The sequence below is a fragment of the Vombatus ursinus genome, unplaced genomic scaffold (assembly GCF_900497805.2).
Source record: "Vombatus ursinus unplaced genomic scaffold, bare-nosed wombat genome assembly UNPS02011916.1, whole genome shotgun sequence".
Classification (NCBI taxonomy): Eukaryota; Metazoa; Chordata; class Mammalia; order Diprotodontia; family Vombatidae; genus Vombatus; species Vombatus ursinus.
In genome coordinates this window covers 3,164,910-3,191,406 of record NW_020951694.1, presented here as the reverse complement: position 1 = coordinate 3,191,406, position 26,497 = coordinate 3,164,910, and the positions used below count along the sequence as shown (strand labels likewise).

General features: G+C 38.8%; 1 protein-coding gene across 3 annotated transcripts in view; it reads left to right on the top strand.

Moving 5' to 3' along the window:
• CFAP52 (cilia and flagella associated protein 52) overlaps positions 1-8,810 on the top strand; it is a 63,631-nt gene extending 54,821 nt beyond the window's left edge. For 2 of the 3 annotated variants that reach the window (XM_027857216.1, XM_027857217.1), the window contains 4 exons: positions 5,031-5,182; positions 6,265-6,367; positions 7,515-7,626; positions 8,495-8,810. In XM_027857216.1, coding sequence (XP_027713017.1) covers positions 5,031-5,182; positions 6,265-6,367; positions 7,515-7,626; positions 8,495-8,670 — 543 coding nt within the window. In that variant the 3' untranslated portion in view covers positions 8,671-8,810. Of the gene's footprint in view, positions 1-5,030; positions 5,200-6,264; positions 6,368-7,514; positions 7,627-8,494 lie in introns of those variants that run through there. The other variant, XM_027857218.1, reaches the window with a different exon arrangement.
• Positions 8,811-26,497: the final 17,687 nt, after the last annotated feature.

Here is a 26,497-nt window from a genome sequence, read left to right as displayed (position 1 = left end):
GATTTTAATAGAGAAAAATTATGTCAGAGAGAGACAGAGAAAAAAAATTTAAACATATAACAATGTTTAAATGTCATAAATGTCACACAGGCCTCATCAAGCAGAATCATTATCACATGCTTCCTCCAATGTCATACAAACTAAGATTTAAACAGAGTCTGCAAAAATTTACTCTATAATGCTACAAGGCTACATTTAAAGAATTCACAATGCACTGAGTGAGAAGTTTACATGTCACAAAGATATCTAAAGGGTAGGAGCCAGGGGAATCCTTCCACGAATAACATAAACTAAATTCCTTTTAGAGGATTTAAGATTTTGTTAGATGCTATATTCCCTTCTTCCTCTCTTTAGGTTTCTTATCTCAGGAATGTCACTTAATATTATCATTAAAACCCATGAGTCAGGTTTTAGCCAGGTAAGGTTAATATTAACAGGAGACAGGTTTCAGTCAGCCAAATATTCAGGAGAAATGGCCCTGTGCTCCAAATGACATAATAAAAGGAAAATGAAAAATTCTCATAACACCATTTTTTCTTTTATCTCTGTTATTTGTCTTCTAATTATCTGATTCTCATGAATCATTAGCTTTGCCCCAAAATATTTTTGTTCTCAGTCTCTAGACTTTAGACTTGCGAGGGGGTATGAAAACTCTTCTAGTTTTTTACCTAGCTAAATGTCTTCTTCTTTACCTCCTCTAAATTGATATAAATATTTATTGTCTCCTAGCCAAAATCTTCTTTTAGTCTTAGTAATCAAAGAAATAATCTATTATGGAGGAAAAAAAGACATATGCAGCATCTAGGAATCACAGAATGTTGGAACTGGAAGGGAAACTTTTGTTGTTCAGTCATATCTCACTCTTCATGACCCCATTTGGGGTTTTCTTAGCAAAGATACTGGAGTGGTTTGCCATTTCTTTCTCCAGCTCATTTTATAGATGAGGAAACTGAAACAAAAAGGGTTAAGTGACTTCCCCAGGGTCACACAGCTAGTAAGTGTCTGACGCCAGGTTTGAACTTAGAAAGATAGTCTTCCTGACTCCAGCGAGGCCACTTTATCCAGTTCCCCCCCGCCCCCAGCTGCCATAGGGAAACCTTAGAGATTATTTAATAGTCTAACCCACTTATTTTACAGATGGGTAAACTGAAGCACAAAAAGTTAGTGATTTGTAAACTCATATAGCTAGTAACAAAAGCAGCACTTGAAAGATCTTCTGACTCCAAGTCAAGGGCTCTTTCCACTATCTGTTTTCATTTATTTAGCTTCCTTCTCTCAGATCTTTCTTCCTCACCTCTGATACATTTCACTCAAAATGGCCATGTATGAAACCTGTGTGACTGCTTGTATGAAACAGGTATGAAATACTATGTGACAAACAGCAAAAGTTTTACCTAAATTTTGCTTTCAAAGAGAGAAGTTAAAAAACCCTAGGGCTTTCCTATTTGATTTCTTTAGGCAGAGCTGGGTAGCATTTGGTCTGCCTACAATGATTGTTTCTGTTTGCTTAAGGTTACCCTTAACTCCTAATACTTCTATTTAATCATCTATTTGAGAAAATGCATAAAGATCAGCTTCTGGAGGCAGACAGAACTATCATCTCCAATAACCCATTGCACATTTATAACAGAATATTGTAAGCAGTAAATTAATCAGAAAACCAAACTCAAAATCAAAAACAAATTGTAAAGGGAATAGAGAGAGTACTTAGCCCAGGGGACAAAGTCATTGTCTATCTCCTATCTAACCACATTCTTGGCCTTTCATATGTGTGTGCTCCAACAAAGCTTTTGTAGGTTTTGATCCCCTATTTAGACATTCTGGATGTGCTGTGGCAGTTCTGATTTCAAGAAAAGAAAGTATTTTTCATGAGGTATTACAAAAGGAATATCCTTTGTCAGATATGTCCTGATTTTTGGTTCAAGAAATATAGTTGCCATGCTGTTAAGTGATAACATGGGGGGTGAGGGAAAGGGGAAGGGAATAAACATTTTTATAGCACCTATTATGTGCCAGGCACTGTGCTAAGTACTTTACAAATATTATCTGATTATTTGATTCTCAGAACATTCTTGTGATCTAGGTGCTGTTATAATTCCCATTTTACAATTGAGGAAACTGAGGCAAATAGAGATTAAGTGATTTGCCGAAGATCACATAGCTAGTAAGGTTTCTGAGGCTGCATTTGAACTTGACTCTTCCTGACTCCAGGCCTAGCACTTTGTCGACTGTACCACCCGGCTGCCACCTGGCTGCCTATTCCAGCCAGATTCCATGAACCTAGCACAGATAAATGCTTAGGGGAAGACAACATGATTCATAGAATGTTTTGGGAGAAGCAAGATGCCCTGACTATGACGTCACAGTCCCTCTCCCGGTTCAGAAACATACATATCTCAAGGGTATAAATGCTATGGATCTTATCCCAAGAAGTGGGCAACCAGGATATATACATATATATAAACAAGCATGAACCATAGGAATTGAACAAATCTGTCTTCCCTTTTCCCATATGTGAGGAACAGGGCATCTGAAGGAAATGCTGAGCAGGAGCTTCTAGATTGTGAATTGTTGTGGTCAGAGAATGAATGGAGTGGGGGTGGGAAGGATGACCATGAAAGAGAAGGGAACCAGAGCACTTTACCGGCAGAATGAAAGGTATGCCAAGAAAACAAAGAGTGAAGATCAATGACTGGAACCCCAGAAAGGCAAGACAAATGCATTCAGGGCAGAGTTCACCAGTGCCTTATGGAAACCACAGCAGTACCACCAGAATGAGGATGCTGCCTAGACCCGGTACACACAGAGATACTGAAACTGTACCTGCATCAGTGATGATGACTTTTTGTGATAGGGACTTTACTAAATATAGTTTGTAAAAAAAAAAAAAACAAGTTTGTAAAAACTGCACAGAACCTCTAAGGAGAAAAACAAGGCTTATTGGGATAGGCTAGTTCTTAGCTAAGAGCTCAGATACCAGTCTGTTATGTTTTTCTTACTGCCTTAAATAAAATTTGTTCTGTCTGATGCCTATGAATATACACAGGGAAGACTGACAGCCTTGGCTTACTAATGGTGTGACCTTGGGCAAGCCACTCAACTTCTTCCCTGAGTCTCAGTTTGCTTATGTACAAAATGAACGGATCAAACTAGGTGGTCTCTGAGGGCCCTTCCAGTTCATGAATGCCTATTAGCCTGTGGGAGCATGTGTCATAGAGACTGCTATCAAGACTATAACTGTGCCTGTGATGTCAGAAGTCAGAGCATGGGTTATATGTGGGGGAATCATCTGGGATTATTTATTTTGCAGGCTTTAGGGCATCCCTAGCCTACCTACACTGTATAGTGGCTTGGGGGTAGGAAGGGGAAAGGCCGTCATGTGAATGGCCACCATGGCTGCATTAAAGCTGTTAAAGGATTGAGGCATAAGGATAGGTGTCAGCTCTCACTGAGGTCTGTTGATTTTTGAGGTCCCAATGAGCTGTGACAAGTATACCATTGGAAAGACCTGATACACTGTAGTGGACCCTTTGGGGGGGGTATAATTTACTGTGGAGCATATTAGGAAAGATGACAATGAAGCTACTGCCTTATGTGAGTGATTTGAAACTGTAGAGCCTTCCTGGGGAGATAACCCAGAAAAGAGAGGTGTTGGAAACTGTTACTAAAACCCTCTAAACAAGATGAAGACCCTCATAGAAGCAAAGAATGGATTACAGAAATTTCTGGGTATTAAGACACCGTCGTCTTCAGCCGTGACCTGAGGTCAAAAGAGGCATAGGCTTGGATAGTTGGACTAGCTGTCAAGCACTCATTACAGAAAGAGGAGACCCATTATAAGCAATTATGGTTATTTTCAGGGTAGCATGATTGCTTACCTAGAGAGGAAGCCTTTGAGTACTGGCTAGAATGTTATAAATAGAAGATAACAGTAGTAGGAGTTGCCTTATATATAGAAAAGTGGTCAATGACAAGGCAGCCAAGATTCAGAGTTGCAGAGCAAGTGTTGATCTGTAAGAGTAGGAGAGACATCTATTAGTCCTGAAAGGGAAAGAAAGTGAATCAGTCATTTTAAAAGTAGTAAGATATATTGTGATCAGCTCAAAAATTTTTAAAAGGTTGATGGATAGGTCTTAAAATGTCCACATACATTGTGCTTTTGGGCATCTCACAAAACACACAACACTGTGTCTATTTAGACAATAGATGGAAGGGCTTAATTCATTTTGTTGGGGATAAAGAAAAATAATTGCTATGGCAATTGGAAAAGTGACTGAACATTCAAGAAACTTAGATTAGATGCATTTTTTCATCTATTTAAGAACAATGGAAAGAAACAGGAGTTTGGATAACTATATTCTAATCCTGGTACTAAAAGTTTACTGCGTAAGAGAAATGAAAAAATTTCATTTAGCTTATCAGTATTACTATTTCCCTCCCTAGAGCTAAGGCATCATCAGCAAGATTAGTTGAAGATCTGCTCTTAGATTAGAAATATGAACTAGATGATCTACAGCAGTTTCTGGACTAGGTGGCATACATAGTAGATAGATAAAGGCTGGCCCTTGAATCAAGAAAACCTGAGTTCAAATTTGGCCTCAAACTCTTACTAGCTCTGTGATCTCAGGCAAGTTCTCTTGCCTCAGTTTCCTCAAGTGTGAAATGGGGATTATAATAATACCCATCTTCCGGGGTTGTTATAAGGATCAAATGAGATAATATTTGTAAAGCACTTAGCACAGTGCCTGAAATGTAATACATAGAAGATGCTTAATAAATCCTTCTTTCTTTCCTTCTTTTCTTTTTTCCTTCCATGGAAGTTCACAAACTTATATATTTGAGCATATTTGAATATCTCAACTTAGTAACCTCCTCTACCAATTTTGAGGAAGAGATTTGCAACTCAGAAATGAAGTCTCCCTTCTATGGGAGGGAGGGCCAGGACTTCTGATTCATTGATCTAGTTTAGTTGAATCAATGAGTTTGGGTGTATGTGGATTTTTTTCACTGTTGTTTTGTTTTGCTTTGAGGTAAGGGTATGGGAAATAAGCCCTCAATCTCAGAAACTGGAGGAAGCTCTAAAGGAGCACAAATCATCAGTATCCTGTATTAAAGTAAAGAAGAATAATGAAGAATGTGTCACAGCCAGCACAGATGGGACTTGCATTATTTGGGACCTTGTGTACGTACACTGTGATGGTGAGGATGATGGAGTAACACTGATCAAGTGCCCTAAAAATGTAATGTTACGATACAGGAGGGTTCATGGTTCTAGGCTTGAATCCAAATTGGAAGATGATTCAGATTAAAGGAAGTGACCTTAGGCAAGTCACAGAATTCCTCTAGCCTTCATTTCCTTGGCTATAAAATTATGGGGCTTGGACTGGATAACCTTTAAGATTCTCCTCCAGCTCTCAATCTATGACTCTATGTAAGCTATTCCACTGAGAAATGAGCTATAAATGTCCAGTAGGGCTGTTTTCACTATCATCTATTAGTTTATGGGAGCTAATACTGGTTTTCTCAAAGGCTTTCAGGATAAATGAGAAGTTTGAAGGGGGGAAATTAGTTGTTTTATCCATTTAAAAAACAAAGACCTGCTTCTATAGGAAAATCCTGAATAAAATACATAGGGGAAAAAAAGCACTATTATAAAATGTACTCTGTTGGGGATAAAGAGAAATAATTGCTGTGAGCAATTGGAAAAGTAGTCAAAAGGTCAATAAACTTAAATTAGATGCATTTTTCCATACATCTGAGGACAATAGAAAGAAATGGGAGTTTGGATAACTAGACTCTAATTCTGGTCCTGACATTAACTTGGGGTGACTTTGAGGCAAATCATTTCATTTCTATGATCTTTAACCTTCCCATCTGTAGTACAAGAGGTTACTAGATGATCTCTTCTATTTCTGTCTCATTTCCCTTTGAAAGACTATTTAATTAAGAGATAAGTTATGAACTTCCTTCCCTAACTGATGATCTCAGACCATGGGAGTCAAAGGCCTGGGTTTGAATCCTAACTTTGGACTTATTACCTGTGTGGCCTTGGACGAATCCATGAACCTCTAGGGAGTTTACTTTTCCTTACCTGTATAAGGTGGGGTTGAACTAGCTAATCTTGAAAGTCCCTTTTGTCTTGAAATCTATGATCTTGGGTATTCCTTGGACTGGAAAAAATAATCCTGAGGTAGTCTGGTGCAACCAATTAGAGGAGGAAAAGCAAGTAAATTCCAGAGCTTTTTATGGATAGCTATTTTTCAGGCGTCTGAAGAGGAACCAGATGATTCTGGCCAACACTTTATTTCAATGTGTTTGTTACCATCCAGAAGAGTTTCAGATTATCACCAGTGGGACAGATAGAAAGGTAAGTAGCCATAACAGCAAGAGACAAGATCTTTTAAAGAGTTAAACAGAAAGGCACTACAAGGCTATGGCTAGACCAATTATTTATTGCTATTATTTCCTGACTAAATACAAAGTGAGAAAGATTAGATATGCATAGCTTCATAAACTGCCCCAATTCATCACTACTGAAAAAGCAAACAAACAAACAAGCTTATTAATTGGTACATCTCTAATTCATTACTGGGGATAACTGGGCAGGAGCTGAGAAACAATTCTCTTTTTATTGTCCATAAAAACTTTCTCAAGAGAATTAATTGTGTAAAGACCTTACAGAGCTACTACTTTAAACTATGTAAAATCCTAGTTTTACATTAGCCCTCCCTGGACCTTTAGAAGTACATATGCCAATTATTAGCCATTCATTAAAAGTATATATGATTCCTAAACTGCTATCCTCTAATTTTTATAGTTTTCTCTGGGACTCTTTACGTTGTAGCAAGAGAACTTTCAATTAAATAAATCCAAATTAAACCAAAACATAATTCTCAAGATAAATTTAAATACCTTACAATATTTTTATGAGAAATGCAATGTTTTAGAAGGATGAAACATGAAAAAAACCCCAACTATTTAACTCTTGTTAACTTCACTTCAAATGGTTTTCCAATTTTTGTTAATGTACATGCCCTTTTAAAGGTTTTTAAACAAAGAGATCCTCCAACAAACATCCTTTCTAATGCCTTCATTGTGATATGAAGTTGACCTTGAGTTCTTGAAGGCAAGGAAGGCAGAACTCAAATGCTTCGTGTACAGGTCAGCAGAGACTCAAAATTACACAGTTGGCCAACAAGTAGTGAAGTTTTTGTTTGTTTTTTTGTTTGATATCAATTAATGAGATCTCCTACTTAAGGAATAGAATGATAGTGAAATCATATAGGTGAAGTCATGGCTTCTTATAATATTGAAACATTAAAGAATGATGTAAAAGTAGTTTCTTTACAATTTTTCCTTAATCTCTTTTATCCTTTTACCCTGTGCCACTTTTTGAAGAGTAATAAGTACTTCTTTTTGTTAATATATATTCTATAAGACTCATGTACATATTACTACATATTTTTTTCATTACCACAAATTCTTATTATATACACTTCTATCCTGATTTCCAGATTGGTTACTGGGAAGTATTTGATGGGACAGTAATTAGAGAGCTAGAAGGTTCCTTGTCTGGTTCAATCAATGGAATGGATATTTCATCAGAAGGAGTGCATTTTGTCACAGGTTAGTACTAGAATAAAAGGAAGCAATATTTAAATATATTAGCAAGTGAGCCTGGAGGGGTTTTTGTAGCTCCAAGAGGAAGTTAAATGAGAATTCAGCTGTAAAGTATTTCATGGGAAGGAAATACTAGAAAGATAACTCAGAAGAACAAGACTAATACCAAGATAAGAATAGGGTAAAATTTAGATTTCATAGGAATCGCTTTTCATTTATTTGGTGGGCAATAGAAAAACGAGCTGAAAAATTGGTCCTTAATCACATACAATGTGGTACAGTCAAAAGATATTGGATTTGGAGTTAGAGAACTTGAGTTTGAATCTCTGCTCTGTCATTTATTAGCTTTATGACCTTGAGTAAGTCAATTCACTTCTTTGAGTCTTAATTTTCTCATATGTAAATGAGAAGGGACTTTGAAGGACTCTTTTGATCCTAAATCTATGATCCTATTGAGGGAATAGAATTACTTTGTACTTTTAAAATTTCTTGTTGAAATCCTGAATATAAATTTTCCTGATTGTAATCTATCAGGATACAAATATACTGAACACTTTTGCATAAATTGTTTTTAAAAATCAGCTTTCCCAAAAAAAGGCACTGACCACAAAAAAAAAAGTTTCTATCAGTCATATAAGAGCATATTTAGTTCCACACGCCTTCATTTTTTTAAGAATATTAATAAACTGAAGAATGTTTAAAGGGTCGCAAATATTCTCTTATCTTAGAGTTAATCCTAATATGCTGTTTTTAATAAAAAGATAACTCATTTCTCTCCTCATTTTGTATTTAAAGTCCCCATCAACAGAAAATCAGTCTCCTTTTTAAACACTCCAGACCCCCAGTTTCATGTGTATATGTTCCTTCATTTCAGGTGGTGATGACCATTTAGTCAAAGTGTGGAGTTATAGTGAAGGTGAAGTGACCCATGTTGGGGTGGGACACAGCGGCAACATTATCCGCATGAAGATAAGCCCAAAAAATCAGCACATTGTTAGCGTAAGCGCCGATGGAGCCATTTTGAGATGGAAATACCCTTTTTCCTCTTGAATTAGTATTGGAACCTCTTGAAGGACATTGTTCATGCTTCTATTCACCATTGAGCTTGTTTGAGCAAACATATTTTAAGCAAAAATTCGTGCTCGGTTCTCACACTTGTATGTTTGCTCTTTGGTTGAAACAACATTTGATTACATGTCTTTTTTTTTTCTTATTTCCTTTTAAATTTTGTAGCAAAAGATGTTTCAGATATTTATATTTTAAAAAGAGCTTCAGTGAAAGAGAAGACTTTTACAATGGAATTGATTTGAATTTAAGGATTTTATTCATATTACAATTATACTATTATCACAAATAAAAATCTCATTGATTGGTTTCCTTCATAATTCCTCTATCATCCAAGGTTTCCACAATACCTAATATCTTTCCTAGTAATTATCCTCATGGTTTGTTCTTCAATTAGCAGTGCTATTGCTCTTTAAAAATCTTGATTCTTAATCTAAACTCACCATTGTTGAATAACAAAACCAATGGCTTTCTGATCTGTATATTGTCAGGGACCTTCACCTATTCATTAAGTATTAATCTTATGAATTTTTTTATTACAAGTGATAAGAATTTTCCTCACATACTTACCCAATAGGAAGTACAATCATTAGGAAGAGCATTAGATGAATCATAACTAACAGACAGTCCTGTATTGAAAACTCTTCCACAAGACTATGTAAGCTCCTTGAAAGCAATGACCATTTAATTTTGTCTCTGTAACTCCAGAGCCTAGCCCTTAAGCTCTTACACATAGGAGATGCTTAATAATTATTTGTTGAGTTGAATGGATCTTAGGGATGGAAGGGTCAAGATAGGTATCTCACAGAACTCCAGGTTACAATGCCTTTTTTCGAATAATATTTTTTGCATTAATTTACGGCTTACCACCAATGCTTCTTTTTCCTTAAACAAATAATTCATTCAGGTTAGTTCAATGTAGCGAATGTTTATTAACAAGGCATTATGCTAAACCAGGAATCGGGGTGGGGGCCCCATTCTTACCCCCAATGAGTTAATAACCTGGATCAGAAGTTCTTAACTAGGGTTCCATAGATCACCAAACAGGTTATGGATATATATATGGATATATTTCAGGCAGGCCTGAAAACTTGGATGGTTGAAAAAAATTATGTCTTTATTTTGATATAAATGGTTTCCTTCGTAATCCTGTGTATTTTATCTTGTGCATTTAAAAACAGTATTCTGAGAGGGCATCCATAGGTTTTACCAGACTGCTAAAGAGATCCATTACACAAAGTTAAAAACATCTGGCCTAAATGGAGCTGAGATGTGTACAGAAATGATGTGATAGGTAGTGTGGTACAGCAGAAAAAATGCTGGACTTGGCATTTGGAGACCTAATATTGAATCCTTCCTTGGATTTTTACTTAGCTATGGGACTATAGACAAGACACAACCTCCCTGAACTTCTATTTCTTCCTCCATAAAATGGGGATACTTAACTCAAAATGTGGTTAGGCAAGTCCTCTCTAAATTTTAAAGTGCTATGTCAATTGCGTACAAGTTGGGATGTATTACATACTTTTCAACTGGTAGGAAGTCACCTAAGGGTTACCTGATTTTACATAGGATGAAACTGAAGTTCATCTGTCACAGACTGATTATTGACAGAGCTGGAATTAGAATTCGTCTCCCCACTACCCATTCAGTGCACTTTTCATCATGTATTTAACAACATATTCTAACAGGATCCACTGCCCCAACTGTCAAAGGCCATAATTCATTCTTCATGAGTATCTTCATGAGGATCATCCTCTTGATATTTCTGGAAACTATCACAAATGTGTCAGCTCCTGCAGGGAGGAACTTGTACTCATTTTTAGGAAGTCCTGTAAAAATTTCTTGGGAAAGGCCTGGTTTTCACCATGATAGCCATGATATTGATGCCATTAGAATATCAAGCAGGAGAAAGCTGTGAACAGATTGTAAGTGCCTTGAAGGCAGGGACTGTCTTTTGCCTCATTTCCACCCCCACCCCCACCCCACTAGTTGCATAGCACTATGCCCAGCACATAGTGGATGCTTAACAAATGTTTATTGATTCATTGAAGTAAATGTTAACTTACAAGAGAAAAATGTCATTCCATTTTAGTTCAACCATTGCACCAATTCAATTAAAATCTAGAGCTGTAACTTGTTTGAAGTTAGGGGAGTCCAACCTTTTTCAGCTGTGGACTAAATAATCATATTATTATATTAAATATATATAATATAATAATCCATATATATGTATGGACAATATTAATTTTTTATCAACAATGGTAATGGTGATGGATGTTAGCTATTTAAGAATATGGGCATTTTTTATCAGTAAGACAAAAAACAGAAATCTATATGGATTTGGAATTAAAAGACTTAGATGCAAATAATGAATCTCACACTTAATACATATGTAACTTTTAGAAAGTCACTTAAGCTTTGCTAAGCTTCCATTTCCTTATCTATAAAATAGGATGATAATACTTATACATCCACCTCATCAGTTTGGTGTCAAGAAAGAGTTTGGTAAATTTCTAAAACTACTATTACTATTATTAACTCACATCTCTATAACACTTTGAGGTTTACAGAACACTTCTTTAAAAAATTAATCAACTTTAAAAAAGCACACAATGATGAATTTAGAACTAGTCATTGAACCATTTTGATCAAGTTAGTGGGGATACTGATATTGAACCAACTGAAGAACTCTGGAGTGAGTTCACTTAGAGCACAACTCAATTCTGCCTCCACATTTATATCACTTATCTTTCCAAATTGTTTTCAGCAGCTTTATGAAAAGAAATATACCCAAACACTACACAGTTTGGTTACACAGCTAGAAATTTCAAGTAGTTAAGCCCTACTGGTTTGCCCGTTTCTGTGTGCTTATTACTTGGATAAAAGTGTCTTTATTTCAAGTCTCAAATAGGAGAGGCAGTGTGTTGTTCTAGACAGGAGGCCAGCCTCCTAATCAGACCTGGGTTTAAGCCTCATCTCTGACATACTGGTTAAGTAATTCTAGAATAGCCACTTAATCCTGAAGTATCTCAGGCAACTCTGTAAAACTATACCTTGCAGAACAACTGCCAATTTACCTTGCTAGAGGAAGTTTTCTCACTTGGAGTTTCCTACACTAATGAAATCACAAATCATAACCAAAAAAAAAAAAAAAAAAAGGTCACAGACAAGCCAGGATCAGGGTCCTGCTGTTATACTCACACTGGAAGCTCAAACTCTAAGAGAACAAATATCAAACTATCCATTATATATGTCTTATGGGCTTCTCTGTGTCCCTAAACCTCACAGAAGAATGCACCTCAATAGAGACAACAAAGGCGAGTCATAATCTTAGTAATCATCAACAATGTGCAAATCAATCAATTCCTTGCTTGTATCTTGCTGGTGGAAAGTGAGATTTGGCCTTAGCCCAGCTTATCAAGAGGTGATCATCCTACATGCTATTGCAGATGTCATTAATCAAAGTAGGAACTTGTGTGGTGTCAATGAGTCATATTATTTCAATCCATCAAATAGCCAAATGAAAAGAAAGAGATACGAAATCAGATTTTCTAGTGTTAGGCTATGCAGCTCTGCTAGTAATATTGACCTTACTTAGCCAAGATAAGGCCATGACAGCCTTCAAAACACGATAACTTGTACTGATATATACTTGAAGGTTTACAAAGTACTTTATATATGTTCTCTCATTTAATCCTCACAACAACTATCTAGGTAATTGCTATTATTATTTCCATTTTACAGATGAAAAAACTAAGGCTGAGAAAGGTTAAAAGAGTTGCCTAGTGTCATGCAGTTTGTTTATTTTACATCTGAGATGGGATTTGAACTTGGGTCTTACTGATTCAAAAGCCAACCCTCTAATCTACTGTGTAATCTAGGATAGTACACTTACTTTCAATAACAGTTTCAAACCTGAGACTACTCAATTTCTACATTTTTCTTCTAACGCCAGCCCCTGCTGAGTTGAGAGATGGGAGTTCTGCATCCATGGTGGGGAAAGCACTGGATTTGGAGGGAGAAGACAGGTTGAAATCCTATATCTGCTGCTTATACATGTATGACCATTGGCAAGTCACTTCCCACTTCTGGAACTTGTTTTCTCCTCTGCAAAATGAGGATGTTGGGAAGGGAGGTAGGAAATTACCGTGGTGTGAAGACAAGAGGCATCATTAAATTGTGTTTTTTAAAGTAAAAATAAAATGAGGGAATTGGGTTTCTCAGGCCCTTCTGGTGCTGAAACCTATGAAGCAAAAGATCCTTTTGTAAGTCCTGTGGGGATGAAGAGAAAGATTTAATTGACTTATTTTTTATTGTTAGAACACAATGAGCTAAGCTTTATAAGCAGTTTGAGCATATCATATACTTCTGATTCCCCTCTTCCCCCAGACTCTGGAATGTTCCATAGGCAGTTTTCTTTTAGGATTTCTTGGAATATAGTATCCAGGTTTTTTGTTTAGTCATGGTTTTCAGTAAGGCTGAACTTCTATTATGTTTCCTCAACCTGTTTTCTGGGTCAATTTTTTTTTTGACAGAAAAAAACTATGTTCTAATTTTTCAGTCTTTGGGCTCTTTTCTAATATTTCTTGCTGACAAAATCATTGAATTGTTAGAGAGTCTACTACTTGGGACATATTTTCTACTTTTTATTCTGAGCTTTTTATTATCTAAATTTTTACTCCAAAGGGTCCAATTTAATTTTTTTGTCTTTTGTTTCATTTGATTTTTTATTTTAAATTTTTTGTGGATGTATTGTTTCTTAATACATAGTCTTTTTCCAAAACCACCTCACTACTAACATCACCACCACCACCACCTCCATTGAATCCTGTCTTGTAACAAAACAAACAATTAAGCAAAAATCAATCAACAAAATGATTAAGTCTGCTAGCATATGCAACATTTTGCCTCCATTGCTATCCACCTTTTTGTTTCATTTCTTTCTGGAGCCATTCTGGTCAAGCCATTCTTTTTTCTGAGGCTCCAAGCTACCTAAATTGTTTCAACAAATATAGAAAGAAGACAATTTAACAAACTCTTTCTATGAAACAAATATGGTACTGATATTCAAACTAGAGAGTGATAAAGCCGAGAAAGAAAACAAAGTTCAATATTATTAATGAATATTGATGTAAAAATAACAAACTATTGCCATAGTAATATATTAAAATTATTTCCTATGATCATTTTGGAATACTCAGGGATGCCCTAACATTAGGAAAACTATTGAAATAATATATAACATTAATTACACAGATATAATTGAAATGCATAAAATTCCTTCAAAATACAACACTCATTTGTGCTTACAGTCAAAGGAATAAAAGGAACTTTATTTATTATGATCAAAGGCATCTAAAACAAAGAACTAGTATCATTTGTAATAGAGAAACATGAGTTTGTTGTTGTTGTTCAGTCATTTCAGTTGTGTCTGACTCTTCATGATCCCATTTGAAGTTTTCTTGGCAAAGATTTCTTCTCCAGCTCCTTTTTATAGATGAGAAACTGAGACAAATAGGGTTAAGTGCCCAGGGTCACACAGCTACTTAGTGTCTGAAGCCTGATCTGAACTCATGAAGATGAGTCTTCCTGACTTCAGGCCTGGCATTCTATCCACTGCACCAACTATCATGAGAAGTTTTCTCAAAAAGAGCAGGGCAAAACCAAAGATGTCTTTTATTTCCACTACTACTTGATAGAGTGTAAGAAATGCTAGCTATAGCAATAAGGAGAGATATAAGCATTGAGAGAATAAGTATAAAGGAAAATGATCTCTTTTGCATGCTCTGAGTACCTGAGAGTTAATGAAAAAATTCATTGAAATAACTTCAGTACTATAACAACATACAAAATAAATTTTAAAAATCGTCACTCTTTCTATATATTACTAATGAAACCCAGCAAGTCCAAACAGAAACAAAAATTCCATTCAAAATAACTAAAAAATTCATGAAATGTCTGAAGTTAAACAATCACAACACACTCAGGATGAATATAAATACAAATATAAAACATTCTTTACAGAAATAAAGGAGAATAAACAATTGGAGAGAAACATCCATGGTTGTGGTGTGCCAATAGAATAAAAATTACAATATAACTTAAATTAATGTACACACTACAGGCTATGACAAATCAAGCTAGCTTCAGGTTTCTTTATAAAACTAAACAAAACAATAAAATTCATTTGGTGAAACAAAGAGAGCGCAAACCATTTTTCACTATACTAAAAAAAGAGAGAGAAAGAAAGAAAACTTTATACCTTGATATAGCTACTAGACATATATTCTGAAGAGGTCAAAGATAGAAGGAAAGGTGTGTGTGTGTGTATGTGTGTGTGTGTGTGTACATATATAGTCACAGTACTTTCTGTCATAACAAAAAAATTGGAAAGAAAGAATGGCCCTTCAACCTAAAACAAATTATGGCATGTGAATGTAATGAAATATTATTACATTGCATGAAACATCAAATATGAGGAATTCAGAGAATTTAGAGAAAAATTGGGAAGATTTATTTGAATTGCTACAAAGTGAAGTAGAACCAAGAGAAAACTATATACATTGATGTATATAATAATGTAATAATGTAAAATAATGTAATAATGTGAAATGTAATACATGTAAAAGAATGTATAAAGAATGTAATAATAATGTATAATAATGTAAAGAAAGCAACATGAAAAGACAACACAATGATCAATCTTGACTCCAGAAGACTGAAACCTATTTCCCTCCTTTTACAGTGTAAATTACACAAAAGTGTAAATTGTTGAGACTCTTATCAATGCAGGCAGCTTGACACCTGCGTCTACTCTGCAATTTATAATCTGAGAGAGTTACTGAGAGCATTGAAAATTTAGGAGGTTTACCCAGTCACAGAGCCAGCATGTCAGAGTGGGGACTTGAACTCAGGTTGTCTTGAATCTGAAGCTAGCTGTCTACCTTTTCTGCCTTTGATTCAAGTCAAGCCAATAAGCATTAAGTGTCAACAATGTGCCATGAACTCTGCTAAGTGCTGGGGATACAAAGAAAGGTAAAAACAATCTGTGGCCTCAAGGAGCTCACAATTTAATGGTGCAGATAATGCAAACAACTATGTACCAACAAGATATATACAAGAAAAACTGAAGATAATCAGCAAAGGGAAAGTAGCATTAAGGGGAATTAGGAAAGACTACTTGCAGAAAATGAGATTTTCTCTGAGACTTGAAGGAAACCAAGTAAGCTAGGAGGCAGAGTTGAGGAGGGTAGACTATTCCTGCCATGGGGGACAACAAGTGAAAATGCATCAAGATGGAGTGTTTTGTGATGTCAGTGGATACATAGGATTATATAAAGTGTAGTAAGATATAATAAGACTGGGAAAGTTTTTGTTTTATTTATACTTCATATTGGAGATAATACGGAACCACTGGAGTTTATTGAAAAGGGGAGTGGTGACATGGATAGACCTGCACTTTAGAAAGATCATCAAGAAATGTTTAAAAAAAAAAGTACCTATCTACTGAAATAATCCTACTAATGAGGACCTGTGTTTGGAGCTTGGGATATGGTTCTTTGCCGTGCCCATTAATTTCCTTAGCCATCTTTATCAAGGATAAAGGTGGGTAGCACTCCTCATTCCCATCTGTGACCCTATTCATCTTCACTTCTCGTGATGGTATATGCCTGAAAATTATGGAAAACTAGAATTTCCCCTCAAAAAATAGATGTTGCATATCACTTTAAAGGGCAAGCAAAATGAGTGTGGGAGGTGGGCATGAGCAGGCTAAAATACATTATAAATGATCACTTATAAGAAGTATAAGGGTGCCATCAGAGAAAAATATGGCTGAAAAAAAAGATGGGCTGGGCTGGTCATACAACAAAAATGAGCAATACTGATGTGCCCATGTGCTCCATTCATATAAATATAATACAAAAAGAGTACCAACCTCAGTGCTGTGCTGAACTTAGGGGAGGATATGGACATACCTCAAATAGGATGTGCAGGTACATACAGGTTGAAGTTCGAATTACTGGAGGGAATAACCTATGACTTAACAGGTCCTGTGGAGTGTAGGCAAACTGGAACATGTTTCGAAGAAGGCAACTAGAATGGTGAGAGAACTAAAGAATCTGCCATAAGAGTATCAGTTGAAGGAAACAGTGATGTTTAACTTGAATAAGAGAAGCTTCAGTGAGGCAGATTTTGGTTTCATGTAAGGAAAAACTTGCTAAGAATTAGAGTTGTCCAAAAGTAGAATGGTCTCCCTTGGAAAGTGGATGATGGATGACCATTTGGAAAGGATATAGTACATAGAGATTCCTGTTCCAGTATAAACTGGATTAAATTGCATCAGAGATCCCTTCAAACTGAGATTCTTGTATTCTAGCATTGTTGTTAAAAAGTAATGTTTGTTCCCATACCCCTACTTTTCACCCCCTACCCTGCTGCTCCACCACCTCTCTACTCACAAATCAGTTTTGGTAGGAAAAAGTTGGCTCCACAAAGTAATGTTAGAAACATCTGAAATAGGTTGACCCAGTTTACTTATTTTTGGATGTCAAAACAGAATTTTTGATGATTCTTATAACTTCAATTTCAAATGTCAATGTTATTTATTAAACTTGCTTTTAACTATTTACATTAAATTAACTTCAATGTGTTATCAGTTTTCAGTCATTATAAGTCTCTATCAGCATTTATATTTCACATATATATTTGTTCTCATTCATGTTTCCTCCTTATATAGTTGTTGTTTTGCTTTGGTTCCCCCCTTCACATGATTTTATTACTATCACATTTATTTATATTTAAATTATTTGAGTCTTAACTACATCATAGTATTAAATTGCATTAATATACCACTATTTAACCGTCCTCTTATTATTAGACATTTAGGTTATATCCACATTTAATAATAAAAAAGGTATTCCACACAAATGGGAAACAATAAAAAAGAGAAAAGAGTTGGGATTAAAACTTGGTGTATGTAGGAATAGTCTGAAAAACAGAAAAAGAACTTGTTTTATTTATTAGTTGAAATAGATATACATGGTTAAGGTAGATTTGTTTCCTCTAGGCAATATCAAGAACAATAAGAAGAAAATTAGAGAAAAATAAAACTTATTACATAACAATATATGTGAATCATCTGAACTCTCCTATTTAAAGAATTACTTGATCAAAAAACAAATTCATCATTATGGTACTTAAAGGAACACATTTAGGGAAAAAAATATAGCTAGATTAAAATTAGGAAATTGGTCTAACGTGTATTATACAACTTCAATTTAAAAATCAGATATAGTAATGGTATTCAAGGTCGAATTCACATTAGAAAAATTGAAGGAAGGGCATGATAATAAGGGTGAAAGGAAAAGTAACAATTCTCAATTTACATCCATTAAACAATTTGTGAGTTGAATTCATAAAAGAATATAATACAAGAAGAAATAAAAGATAGAACAATACAAGACTTCAACACTCATTTATCAGAATTTTTTTTTGTTTATCAGAATTTGACAAATCAAATAAAAGGATTAATACTAAAGAAATAATGGTTCTAAACTACTCACTTAATAAGTTGGAATTAATAGATAGGTGGAGAGAACTAAATTGTAGAAGTAGGGCATACCCCCCTTTTTTGAGTAACAGGTTTGGGTGTATTTGTCAAGAAAGGGCTAGCTAAAACACTAAAAATAAAAATCTTTTAAAATAAAAAGAATAAAGTAACAGGTCATAGAGAATCTACATAAATGTTTAAGAAGCAGAAATTTCACATGTAGTACTCCTCAATCAAACATTTATTAAAGTCCAACCAAGTCTGACATTATGCTAGGTACTGTGAATACAAAGACAAAAATGAAACCCTGTCTTTGAGGAACTTACATTCTATGTCGGGGAGACATGCACAAATTTAAGTAGATAAAAAATATATTCAAAACAAGATACATGGTAGGGTAGCTAACAACTCAGGAATCAGAAAATGTTTCATGTAGGGGATAGCACCTGAGCTAAGATTTGAAGCAAACTAGGAATTCTAAGAAGTAGTGGTGAGGAGGAAGTCCATTCCAGGCATGGAGGACAGCCAGTACAAAGTCATGGCAATGGAAAATGGAATGTCATGTGTCAGAAAGAGCAAGAAGACCAGTTTGGCTGGACCAAAGAGAATATGAAGCAAATAATTTATAATAAGACTGGAAAGATACAGATTAATTAAACTAGAGGGGTATAGATTGGAGCCAGGTTGTAAAGGAAGTAATAGGAAAGTAATGGAGTTTATTGAGTAGGGAAGTGATATAATCAGACTTGCACTTTAGGAATACAGAAGTATAACAATTGCACTTTAAGGTTTACAAGGCCTCACAATAATCCTCTGAGGTAGGTGTTATTACTATCCCCATTTTACAGATACGAATCACATGCTGACAAGATCTACTACAAATATGTTACATTATCTCAATTATGCCTTCATTATAGCAAGGTTATCTTTTTTACATATCCCTAATTGATTCACTTGTTCCATTCATCACGGCAACTTTTTCAAACCTTTTCATCCTTTAAACTTTCCACTGCATTGTCGCCTACCACCCTTTCAGCTGAGAACATTGTCCCACATTTCACTGAAAAAAAAAAATTAAAACCATTTAAAAAACTGTTTAGTATTTTATTTTTCCCCAGTGACATGTAAAAACAATTTTTATGTTCGTGATTAAAACTTTGAGTTCCAAATTTGAAACCATTTTCTGAGAGCTTCTTCTACTATTCCTCATTTCATATCACTCAGATGCCTTCCAACATTACTTTCACTTTCACCCCATCTCCCATGAAGAGCTAACCCTTCCTTCTCCTTGCCAAGTGTTGTACCAGCCGCGCCGACCTCGTGTCGGCCGCGCGCCGTACCCTCTCCTCCTATAAGGAGCAGGCTACCAGAGTCATACTCACTTCCGAGTCTTTGGTCCTCAGCTGGATAAACACACAGAGACGAGCCATCGGGAGGCGCCAACACCAGAGCTTTATTCAGAGGCCATCACAGCAAGCCATCATAGCAAGCCCAAGCAGCAAGGCCAGAGCAACAGAGCAGGAGCCAAGAGAGAGAGCGGTGATCTGACCACGCTCATTCCTAAGTACCTACTTAGCCCCTCCTCCCCAGCCTGCTTACTAGCCAATGATTGTAGGGTCAGATACCAGAAGGGGCTGTCTGAGTTTAGCACACCAAGGAGGAGGGAGTGACGTAGGAGGCTAGGACCGGATACAGGGAGGAGGCATCTGGGATTAATGCATAGACAGAGTACGTGACCTAGGAAGTCAGACTCAGATACTGGGAGGAGGGGTCTAGGGTCAGTGCTACACAAAGGGACCCAGGAAGTCAAGAAGGTCACAAGATGGAGGCGTCTGGGGATGACGTAGCATATAGGGAGGGGACTAAGCAAAGGGAACTCAGTCCTCTGCCGTCCCACTCCCACGTGGCACTGCCCCTTGCCTCAGGAGCACAAGCTCCGCTACTTCCTTGTACCCAGCTTATCTCACATAGCACTGCCCACTGCCTCAGGGCTTCTCCGTATCCAGCCCATCCCAGTTCACCACGACTCTGCCTACCACAGCCCCTGCCTTGACTTCCAAAATACCCAGATCTTACCCTACTCTTGCCACAGCGCCCAACCTGGTAGCTGCCAACATCAGACAGTCCCTCACAATTCCCCCTTTTTGTTTAATAGAGGGGTGGAGACGGGGTCTCCATACTAGGCCTTCGGTTCTGAGTGCCTCTATAGAACCTCTAAGAATCCTAAGAAAACCTCCTAATATAGTGGGTAGTAACAATAACAGTATAAATGCAAAAAGAGTTATAAATGCCCAATGGGTTACAAAGGAGGGGATGGGGAAAGAGGCATGCTTAATCCAAATCGCTAAGGTGATGAACAATATCATCAGTCTCGTGTTGGTGCCAAGTGTCAGATATGTTCCGTGCCAGTCTAATTAACAACCATAAAGCCTGGAGTACAGAGGAAAGATTTGTAGCCTAGATCTGGGAAAGGGCACAGGTATCATTACATAAAATAGAAAAGAAAAGAGAGTGTCATTTATGCTTTGTGAAACGGTGTCACAAGTGGCGTTATGGTTTAAGGGTGTTACACAAATGGATCAATATCAGCCATCGCATGGCAACTGCTGTCTCAATTCCAGCCACATAAGTTCATTCCCAATGTCCTGAGTAGCCAATGCTACTTTTTTGAATCTGCTCCTCCAGCTGCTGATCAATATCAGCATGCACTTGGAGGGCTTGGGCGAATTTATTGGCCAGTTCCTCTATTTTTGAGGCAAGCAATTGCTCTCCACTATATAAGTCCTGTATCTGGAACTCCTCGAAGATGGATGCTGCCAATGCCAGTGCCCCCAGACATTCTCTCTTGTGTCCCAGGACACTGGAGCTGACGCAACCTGTGGCAAAGTCCTGATTGCGCAAAAAGTGAAAACAGTTTTACTCAGATTAGTCATCCTAACTGTCTTTTCTTTCTGCTCTCTCTGAATTTTCTGTTGACTGTGTTTCTTCTCCCATCCTTGTTGTCTCTCCCGGGGCTTCTTCAACTCGTTTTGTTCTTCTTTCTGGTACCCAGAGGCTCTGGCCATCAGAATCTGTAAGACATAAATACCCCGGCCCTCTCCACAACACTACAGATGGGCCTTGCCAGTTTCCTTCATCGTCCTTCCAGAGGACTTTCTGGTTAAGGGATGGTGCATGTAGTGCTGTTTTTAAGGGGCCAGATGAATTACAAGTGGGTGGTGTTATTAGCTGTAGCATGCTAGGGGATAGGTCCGTGTCTCTATCTAGACAGAGAAAATTGTATGTATATAAAGCTTTATCCACATCTGCTTGGGTAGGCCACCGCCCTGTGCCCTGACCTCCTACTCCTCCTTTTTGTTTACTGAGGGTAGCTTTCAAGGTACGATGGGCTCGCTCAACAATAGCCTGACCTGTGGGGTTATAGGGGATCCCTGTAACATGCTTAATGCCAAAGGATGTAAAAATGGCAGTCATTTGTGTAGATAAATAGGCAGGCCCGTTGTCAGTTTTAATGATGTGAGGGATCCCCACAGAGGCAAAACAATGGTACAGATGCTTAATAACTGATGGGGTGTTCTCCTTACTGGATACAGTGGCCATCATAAATTTGGAAAAAGTATCAATGTAGACATGGATAGTGACACGGCCAAGATGAGTAACATCCATTTGCCACAAGTCATTGGGAAAAAGACCTTGTGGGTTAATCCCCTTACTGGGTGGAGGGGGGAGAAAAGGAACACAGCACACACATCGCCTCACAATTTGTCTAGCCTGTGCATGAGTTAAACCATACAGGCGTCTCAGGGAGCTCGCTGGTAGGTGTAAAAAATCATGGGCTTGTTCAGGAGGGGTGAGGACTGGCAGTAGGGAGCACTGTAAGGCACGATCCGCTACATCATTGCCTTCAAAAATGCCTCCTGAGGTGGACTGATGAGAATAAACATGGAGAATGTAGAGGGGGTTGTTTTGCTGCAACAAAATTTGCTGTAATTCCCTCAGGAGAGAGGATATGGTGGACTTATGAGGTTGGAAGACGGCGTCCTCTATGCATTTAAGAACCTTTACTGCATATAGACTATCAGAGATTATGTTTATAGGCTCAGGATATTTACGGCAAGCATGGAGGATGGCAAAGAGCTCATTTTTCTGGGTAGAGTCATAGGGGGTTTCTAATACTGTTATTTCCTTGGAGGCCTCATGATAAATAGAGGCCTTATAGTTTTTTGTAGCATCAGTGAAAACATTTGAGCCTTGAACAGGTTCTCCCATAACCTTTCGTTGGGGTGGTACTAAGGTTATTTGCTCTAGCATAGGGAGAAGCAGACAGGAGGAATGAGGACTTATCTCGGCCCATTGGGAGCAATGTGCCCAAGACCAATAGGTTTGCATAATGGCTTCTCGCTGTCCAGGTTCAAAATTCGAGTAAAGTAAAGGTCGCTGTCCAGACAAGTGGACAGCCCTTTGTACTGCAGCTAAGGCTAGTTCCCCTAACATCTCATAATAATTTGTCAGTACCTTGTGAGCCTTCTTTGCATATACAAATTCTAACAATTTGGGACCTTGGTGTATAATACAAAAAGGACTCTGTAGATTGACCAAGGAGACCTCTATTCTACCTTTGCGGTCCCATCTGGCGGTCTGGGCCTGGGCAGCAAGTGAGAATATTTGGGACACTGCTGCCTTAGCAGCAGGAGTCCATGCCCGAGGGGAGTTGAAATCTGAATTTCCTTTTAATATATCATATAAAGGCTGCATAACAGCAGGAGGAATGGGTGTGCGGGCCCTGAGCCATTGGATCTGTCCCACTAACTTCTGGAAGTGATTCAAGGTGGTTATCTTATCAAGCCCTAGTTCAGGAATTTGATTGCTAATAGAAACAGCCTCCATACGAAGGCCTAGGTATGTGAGTGAGTAATTTTGCTGGACTTTGTCAGGGGCCACCACCAAACCATAATGAGCAAGTGCAGAGATGGTTTCTTTTACTAATCTTGCTAGTGTCTCATCACTGCTAGTGGCTAATAAAATATCGTCCATATAGTGAAGTATTGTGGCTTTAGGCCATTTGTCCCTGATAGGGTCCAGCACTCTTCCCACATAAGCCTGACATAAGGTGGGACTGCAGCACATTCCTTGGGGCAGGACCTTCCACTGATATCTTAAATCTGGTCCTGCATTATTGGTAGTGGGTATGGTAAAGGCAAATCTCTTTCTATCTTCTGGGGATAGTGGGATAGAGAAAAAACAATCTTGGATGTCTATGACTGTCACAGGCCATCCAGAAGGCACTAAATTAGGAGAGGGGAGGCCAGGCTGTAGGGTTCCCATGGGCTCTAGGGTGGTGTTAACCACCCTGAGATCTATTAACATTCGAAATTTCCCTGATTTCTTTTTTATTACAAACACTGGGCTGTTCCAGGGGCTGGACGTGGGCTCAATGTGCCCCACCTGTAACTGGTGCTGCACTATATCACGTAAAGCCTGGGCTTTCTCTGCAGGGAGGGGCCATTGGGGTACCCAGACTGGGTTATTAGATCTCCATGTTAGAGGAGTGGGTCTGATACAATAAAATTTTTCTTGTTGCCCAACGGCCCCAATTAAAAATCCTGCGGGGGTGGTATATAAACAGATGCCCCACAAGCCTTCAAAATATCCCTTCCCCATAAATTGTATCTCAAACCAGCAACCACCGGGGTCGATTTGGAAAATTCCCTTGCTGTAAAGGGGAAGTCCGAACCACCGGGTAAAAGTCGGAGATTTTCCTGATGCAGCCCCGAGGGCACATTCTGAGGGGGTGGAGCTTCCATCTGGTAAGCTTGTTGAGGGGCCCTCCTTGCCCCGCCTCCCGACTGGTTTGCAGCATTCTTTAGCATAATGGCCGGATTGTAACAAATTACCTTGGGGCGGGCTCCACCAGGTTTCTGGCTGCATTGCTCCTTGAACTGACCGGCTTTTCCATATAGATAGTACAATTTAGTCTCTTTTGTTTTCAGCACTTCTGATAGTCCTCTCCAAGTGGCTGCCTGTAGGCGCGCCACGAAATCCGGGAAGGGTTTATCAGGACCTTTTTTAATCTTGGTCAGGGAGGGCCTTTGTTTCCCCAAAGCCTGAATCTTACTAAAAGCCCGTAGGGCACATTGGGAAACAGCTGCAAAGGCTGTATTTAGTGCCTCTTTTAACTCCTTAAACTTCTTCCATTCTAAAGGGGCCCAGGTCCTCCCTCCGTCGGATAAGTGTGGGGGAGGGGGCTGTCCCTCCGCGTGGCTTTCCTTGCTACGGTTTCCTGTTCTCTCTTGGCTCCTGCTCTCCCGCTCCTGCCCTCCTGCCTGGCCTTGCTTTCTTTTCTCTTGCTTATTTTCTCATTCCCTGTTTCCAGTGTCCTCTGTCTCACTCCCTGAGTCTGTCTCACTCCTTGATTCTTCCTCACTACTGATTTCCGCTTCTTTCACTCTTTTATACACTTCTTTCCCTTGCACCTCCCGATCCGGGACCTTAACAAACAACTGTCCCATCCTCCTTCCTTCGCCCTATCGGCTAAGGGTCTCGCCTCTCTTCCAGTGACCAGACCAGCTGATCCACGGGGCCTCTGGCCTATTTCCTCCGCCCCACGTTGGGCGCCACTTGTACCGGCCACGCCGACCTCGTGTCGGCCGCGCACCGTACCCTTTCCTCCTATAAGGAGCAGGCTACCAGAGTCATACTCACTTCCGAGTCTTCGGTCCTCAGCTGGATAAACACACAGAGACGAGCCATCGGGAGGCGCCAACACCAGAGCTTTATTCAGAGGCCATCACAGCAAGCCATCATAGCAAGCCCAAGCAGCAAGGCCAGAGCAACAGAGCAGGAGCCAAGAGAGAGAGCGGTGATCTGACCACGCTCCCATTCCTAAGTACCTACTTAGCCCCTCCTCCCCAGCCTGCTTACTAGCCAATGATTGTAGGGTCAGATACCAGAAGGGGCTGTCTGAGTTTAGGACACCAAGGGGGAGGGAGTGACGTAGGAAGCTAGGACCGGATACAGGAAGGAGACGTCTGGGATTAGTGAATAGACAGAGTACGTGACCTAGGAAGTCAGACTTAGATACTGGGAGGAGGTATCTGGGGTCAGTGCTACACAAAGGGACCCAGGAAGTCAGGAAGGTCACAAGATGGAGGCGTCTGGGGATGACGTAGCATATAGGGAGGGGACTAAGCAAAGGGAACTCAGTCCTCTGCCGTCCCACTCCCACGTGGCACTGCCCCTTGCCTCAGGAGCACAAGCTCCGCTACTTCCTTGTACCCAGCTTATCTCACATAGCACTGCCCACTGCCTCAGGGCTTCTCCGTATCCAGCCCATCCCAGTTCACCACGACTCTGCCTACCACAGCCCCTGCCTTGACTTCCAAAATACCCAGATCTTACCCTACTCTTGCCACAGCGCCCAACCTGGTAGCTGCCAACATCAGACAGTCCCTCACAAAGTGTTCCCATTTCATTTGACCATTGTCTCCTCTATCATCCCCATTCTCTCTCTAATTGTCAATCAATCCCTGCCTACTGGCTGCTTACCTATTGCCTACAAATATGTCTGTATTTCCCCAATTCTCAAAAAATCCCCGTTATCCCCTCTCTTTTTTTATTGCTAACATCCATGAAGTCATCCACAACCAATGCCTCCGCTTCTCTCACTTTCTTAATTCTCTGCTTCATCATTCAACTCAAACTATTCCCTCTAAAGTTGTCAATGACCTCTTACTTGCTAAATCTCACGGCCTTTTCTCGAAACTCGTTTGTCTCGACCTCTCTGCGGCCTTCGGCATTATGGATTACTCTTCACACCGTTCTCTCCTGGTTCTCCTATCCGTCTGATTGTGCCTTTTCAGTCTCCTTGGCTGGATCTTCATCCAGCGTGTGCTCAGTAATGAGTGTCCCCTAGGGCCCAGTCCTGTGCTCTCTTCTCCCTCTATATTTTGCTCAGTCGTCTCATCAGTTTCCACAGATTCAATTATCTCTGCTGATGATTCTCAGATCTACTTATAACGTCTCAATATCACTCCTGAACTCCCATTGCGTATCTCCAACTGCCTAATGGACTAGATATTCCCATAGACAAATTAAATTCAAAATGTTAAAAACTGAACTCATTATCTCTCCCTCTCCCTTCTCTTTCCTAACTTTCCTCTTATTATTGAGGGTCATCCCATCCTCCCAGTCACCTAGGTTCCCAACCTGATTGTCACCCTCAATTCCTCATTCTCAAAACTGCTCAATTTTACCCCAGGC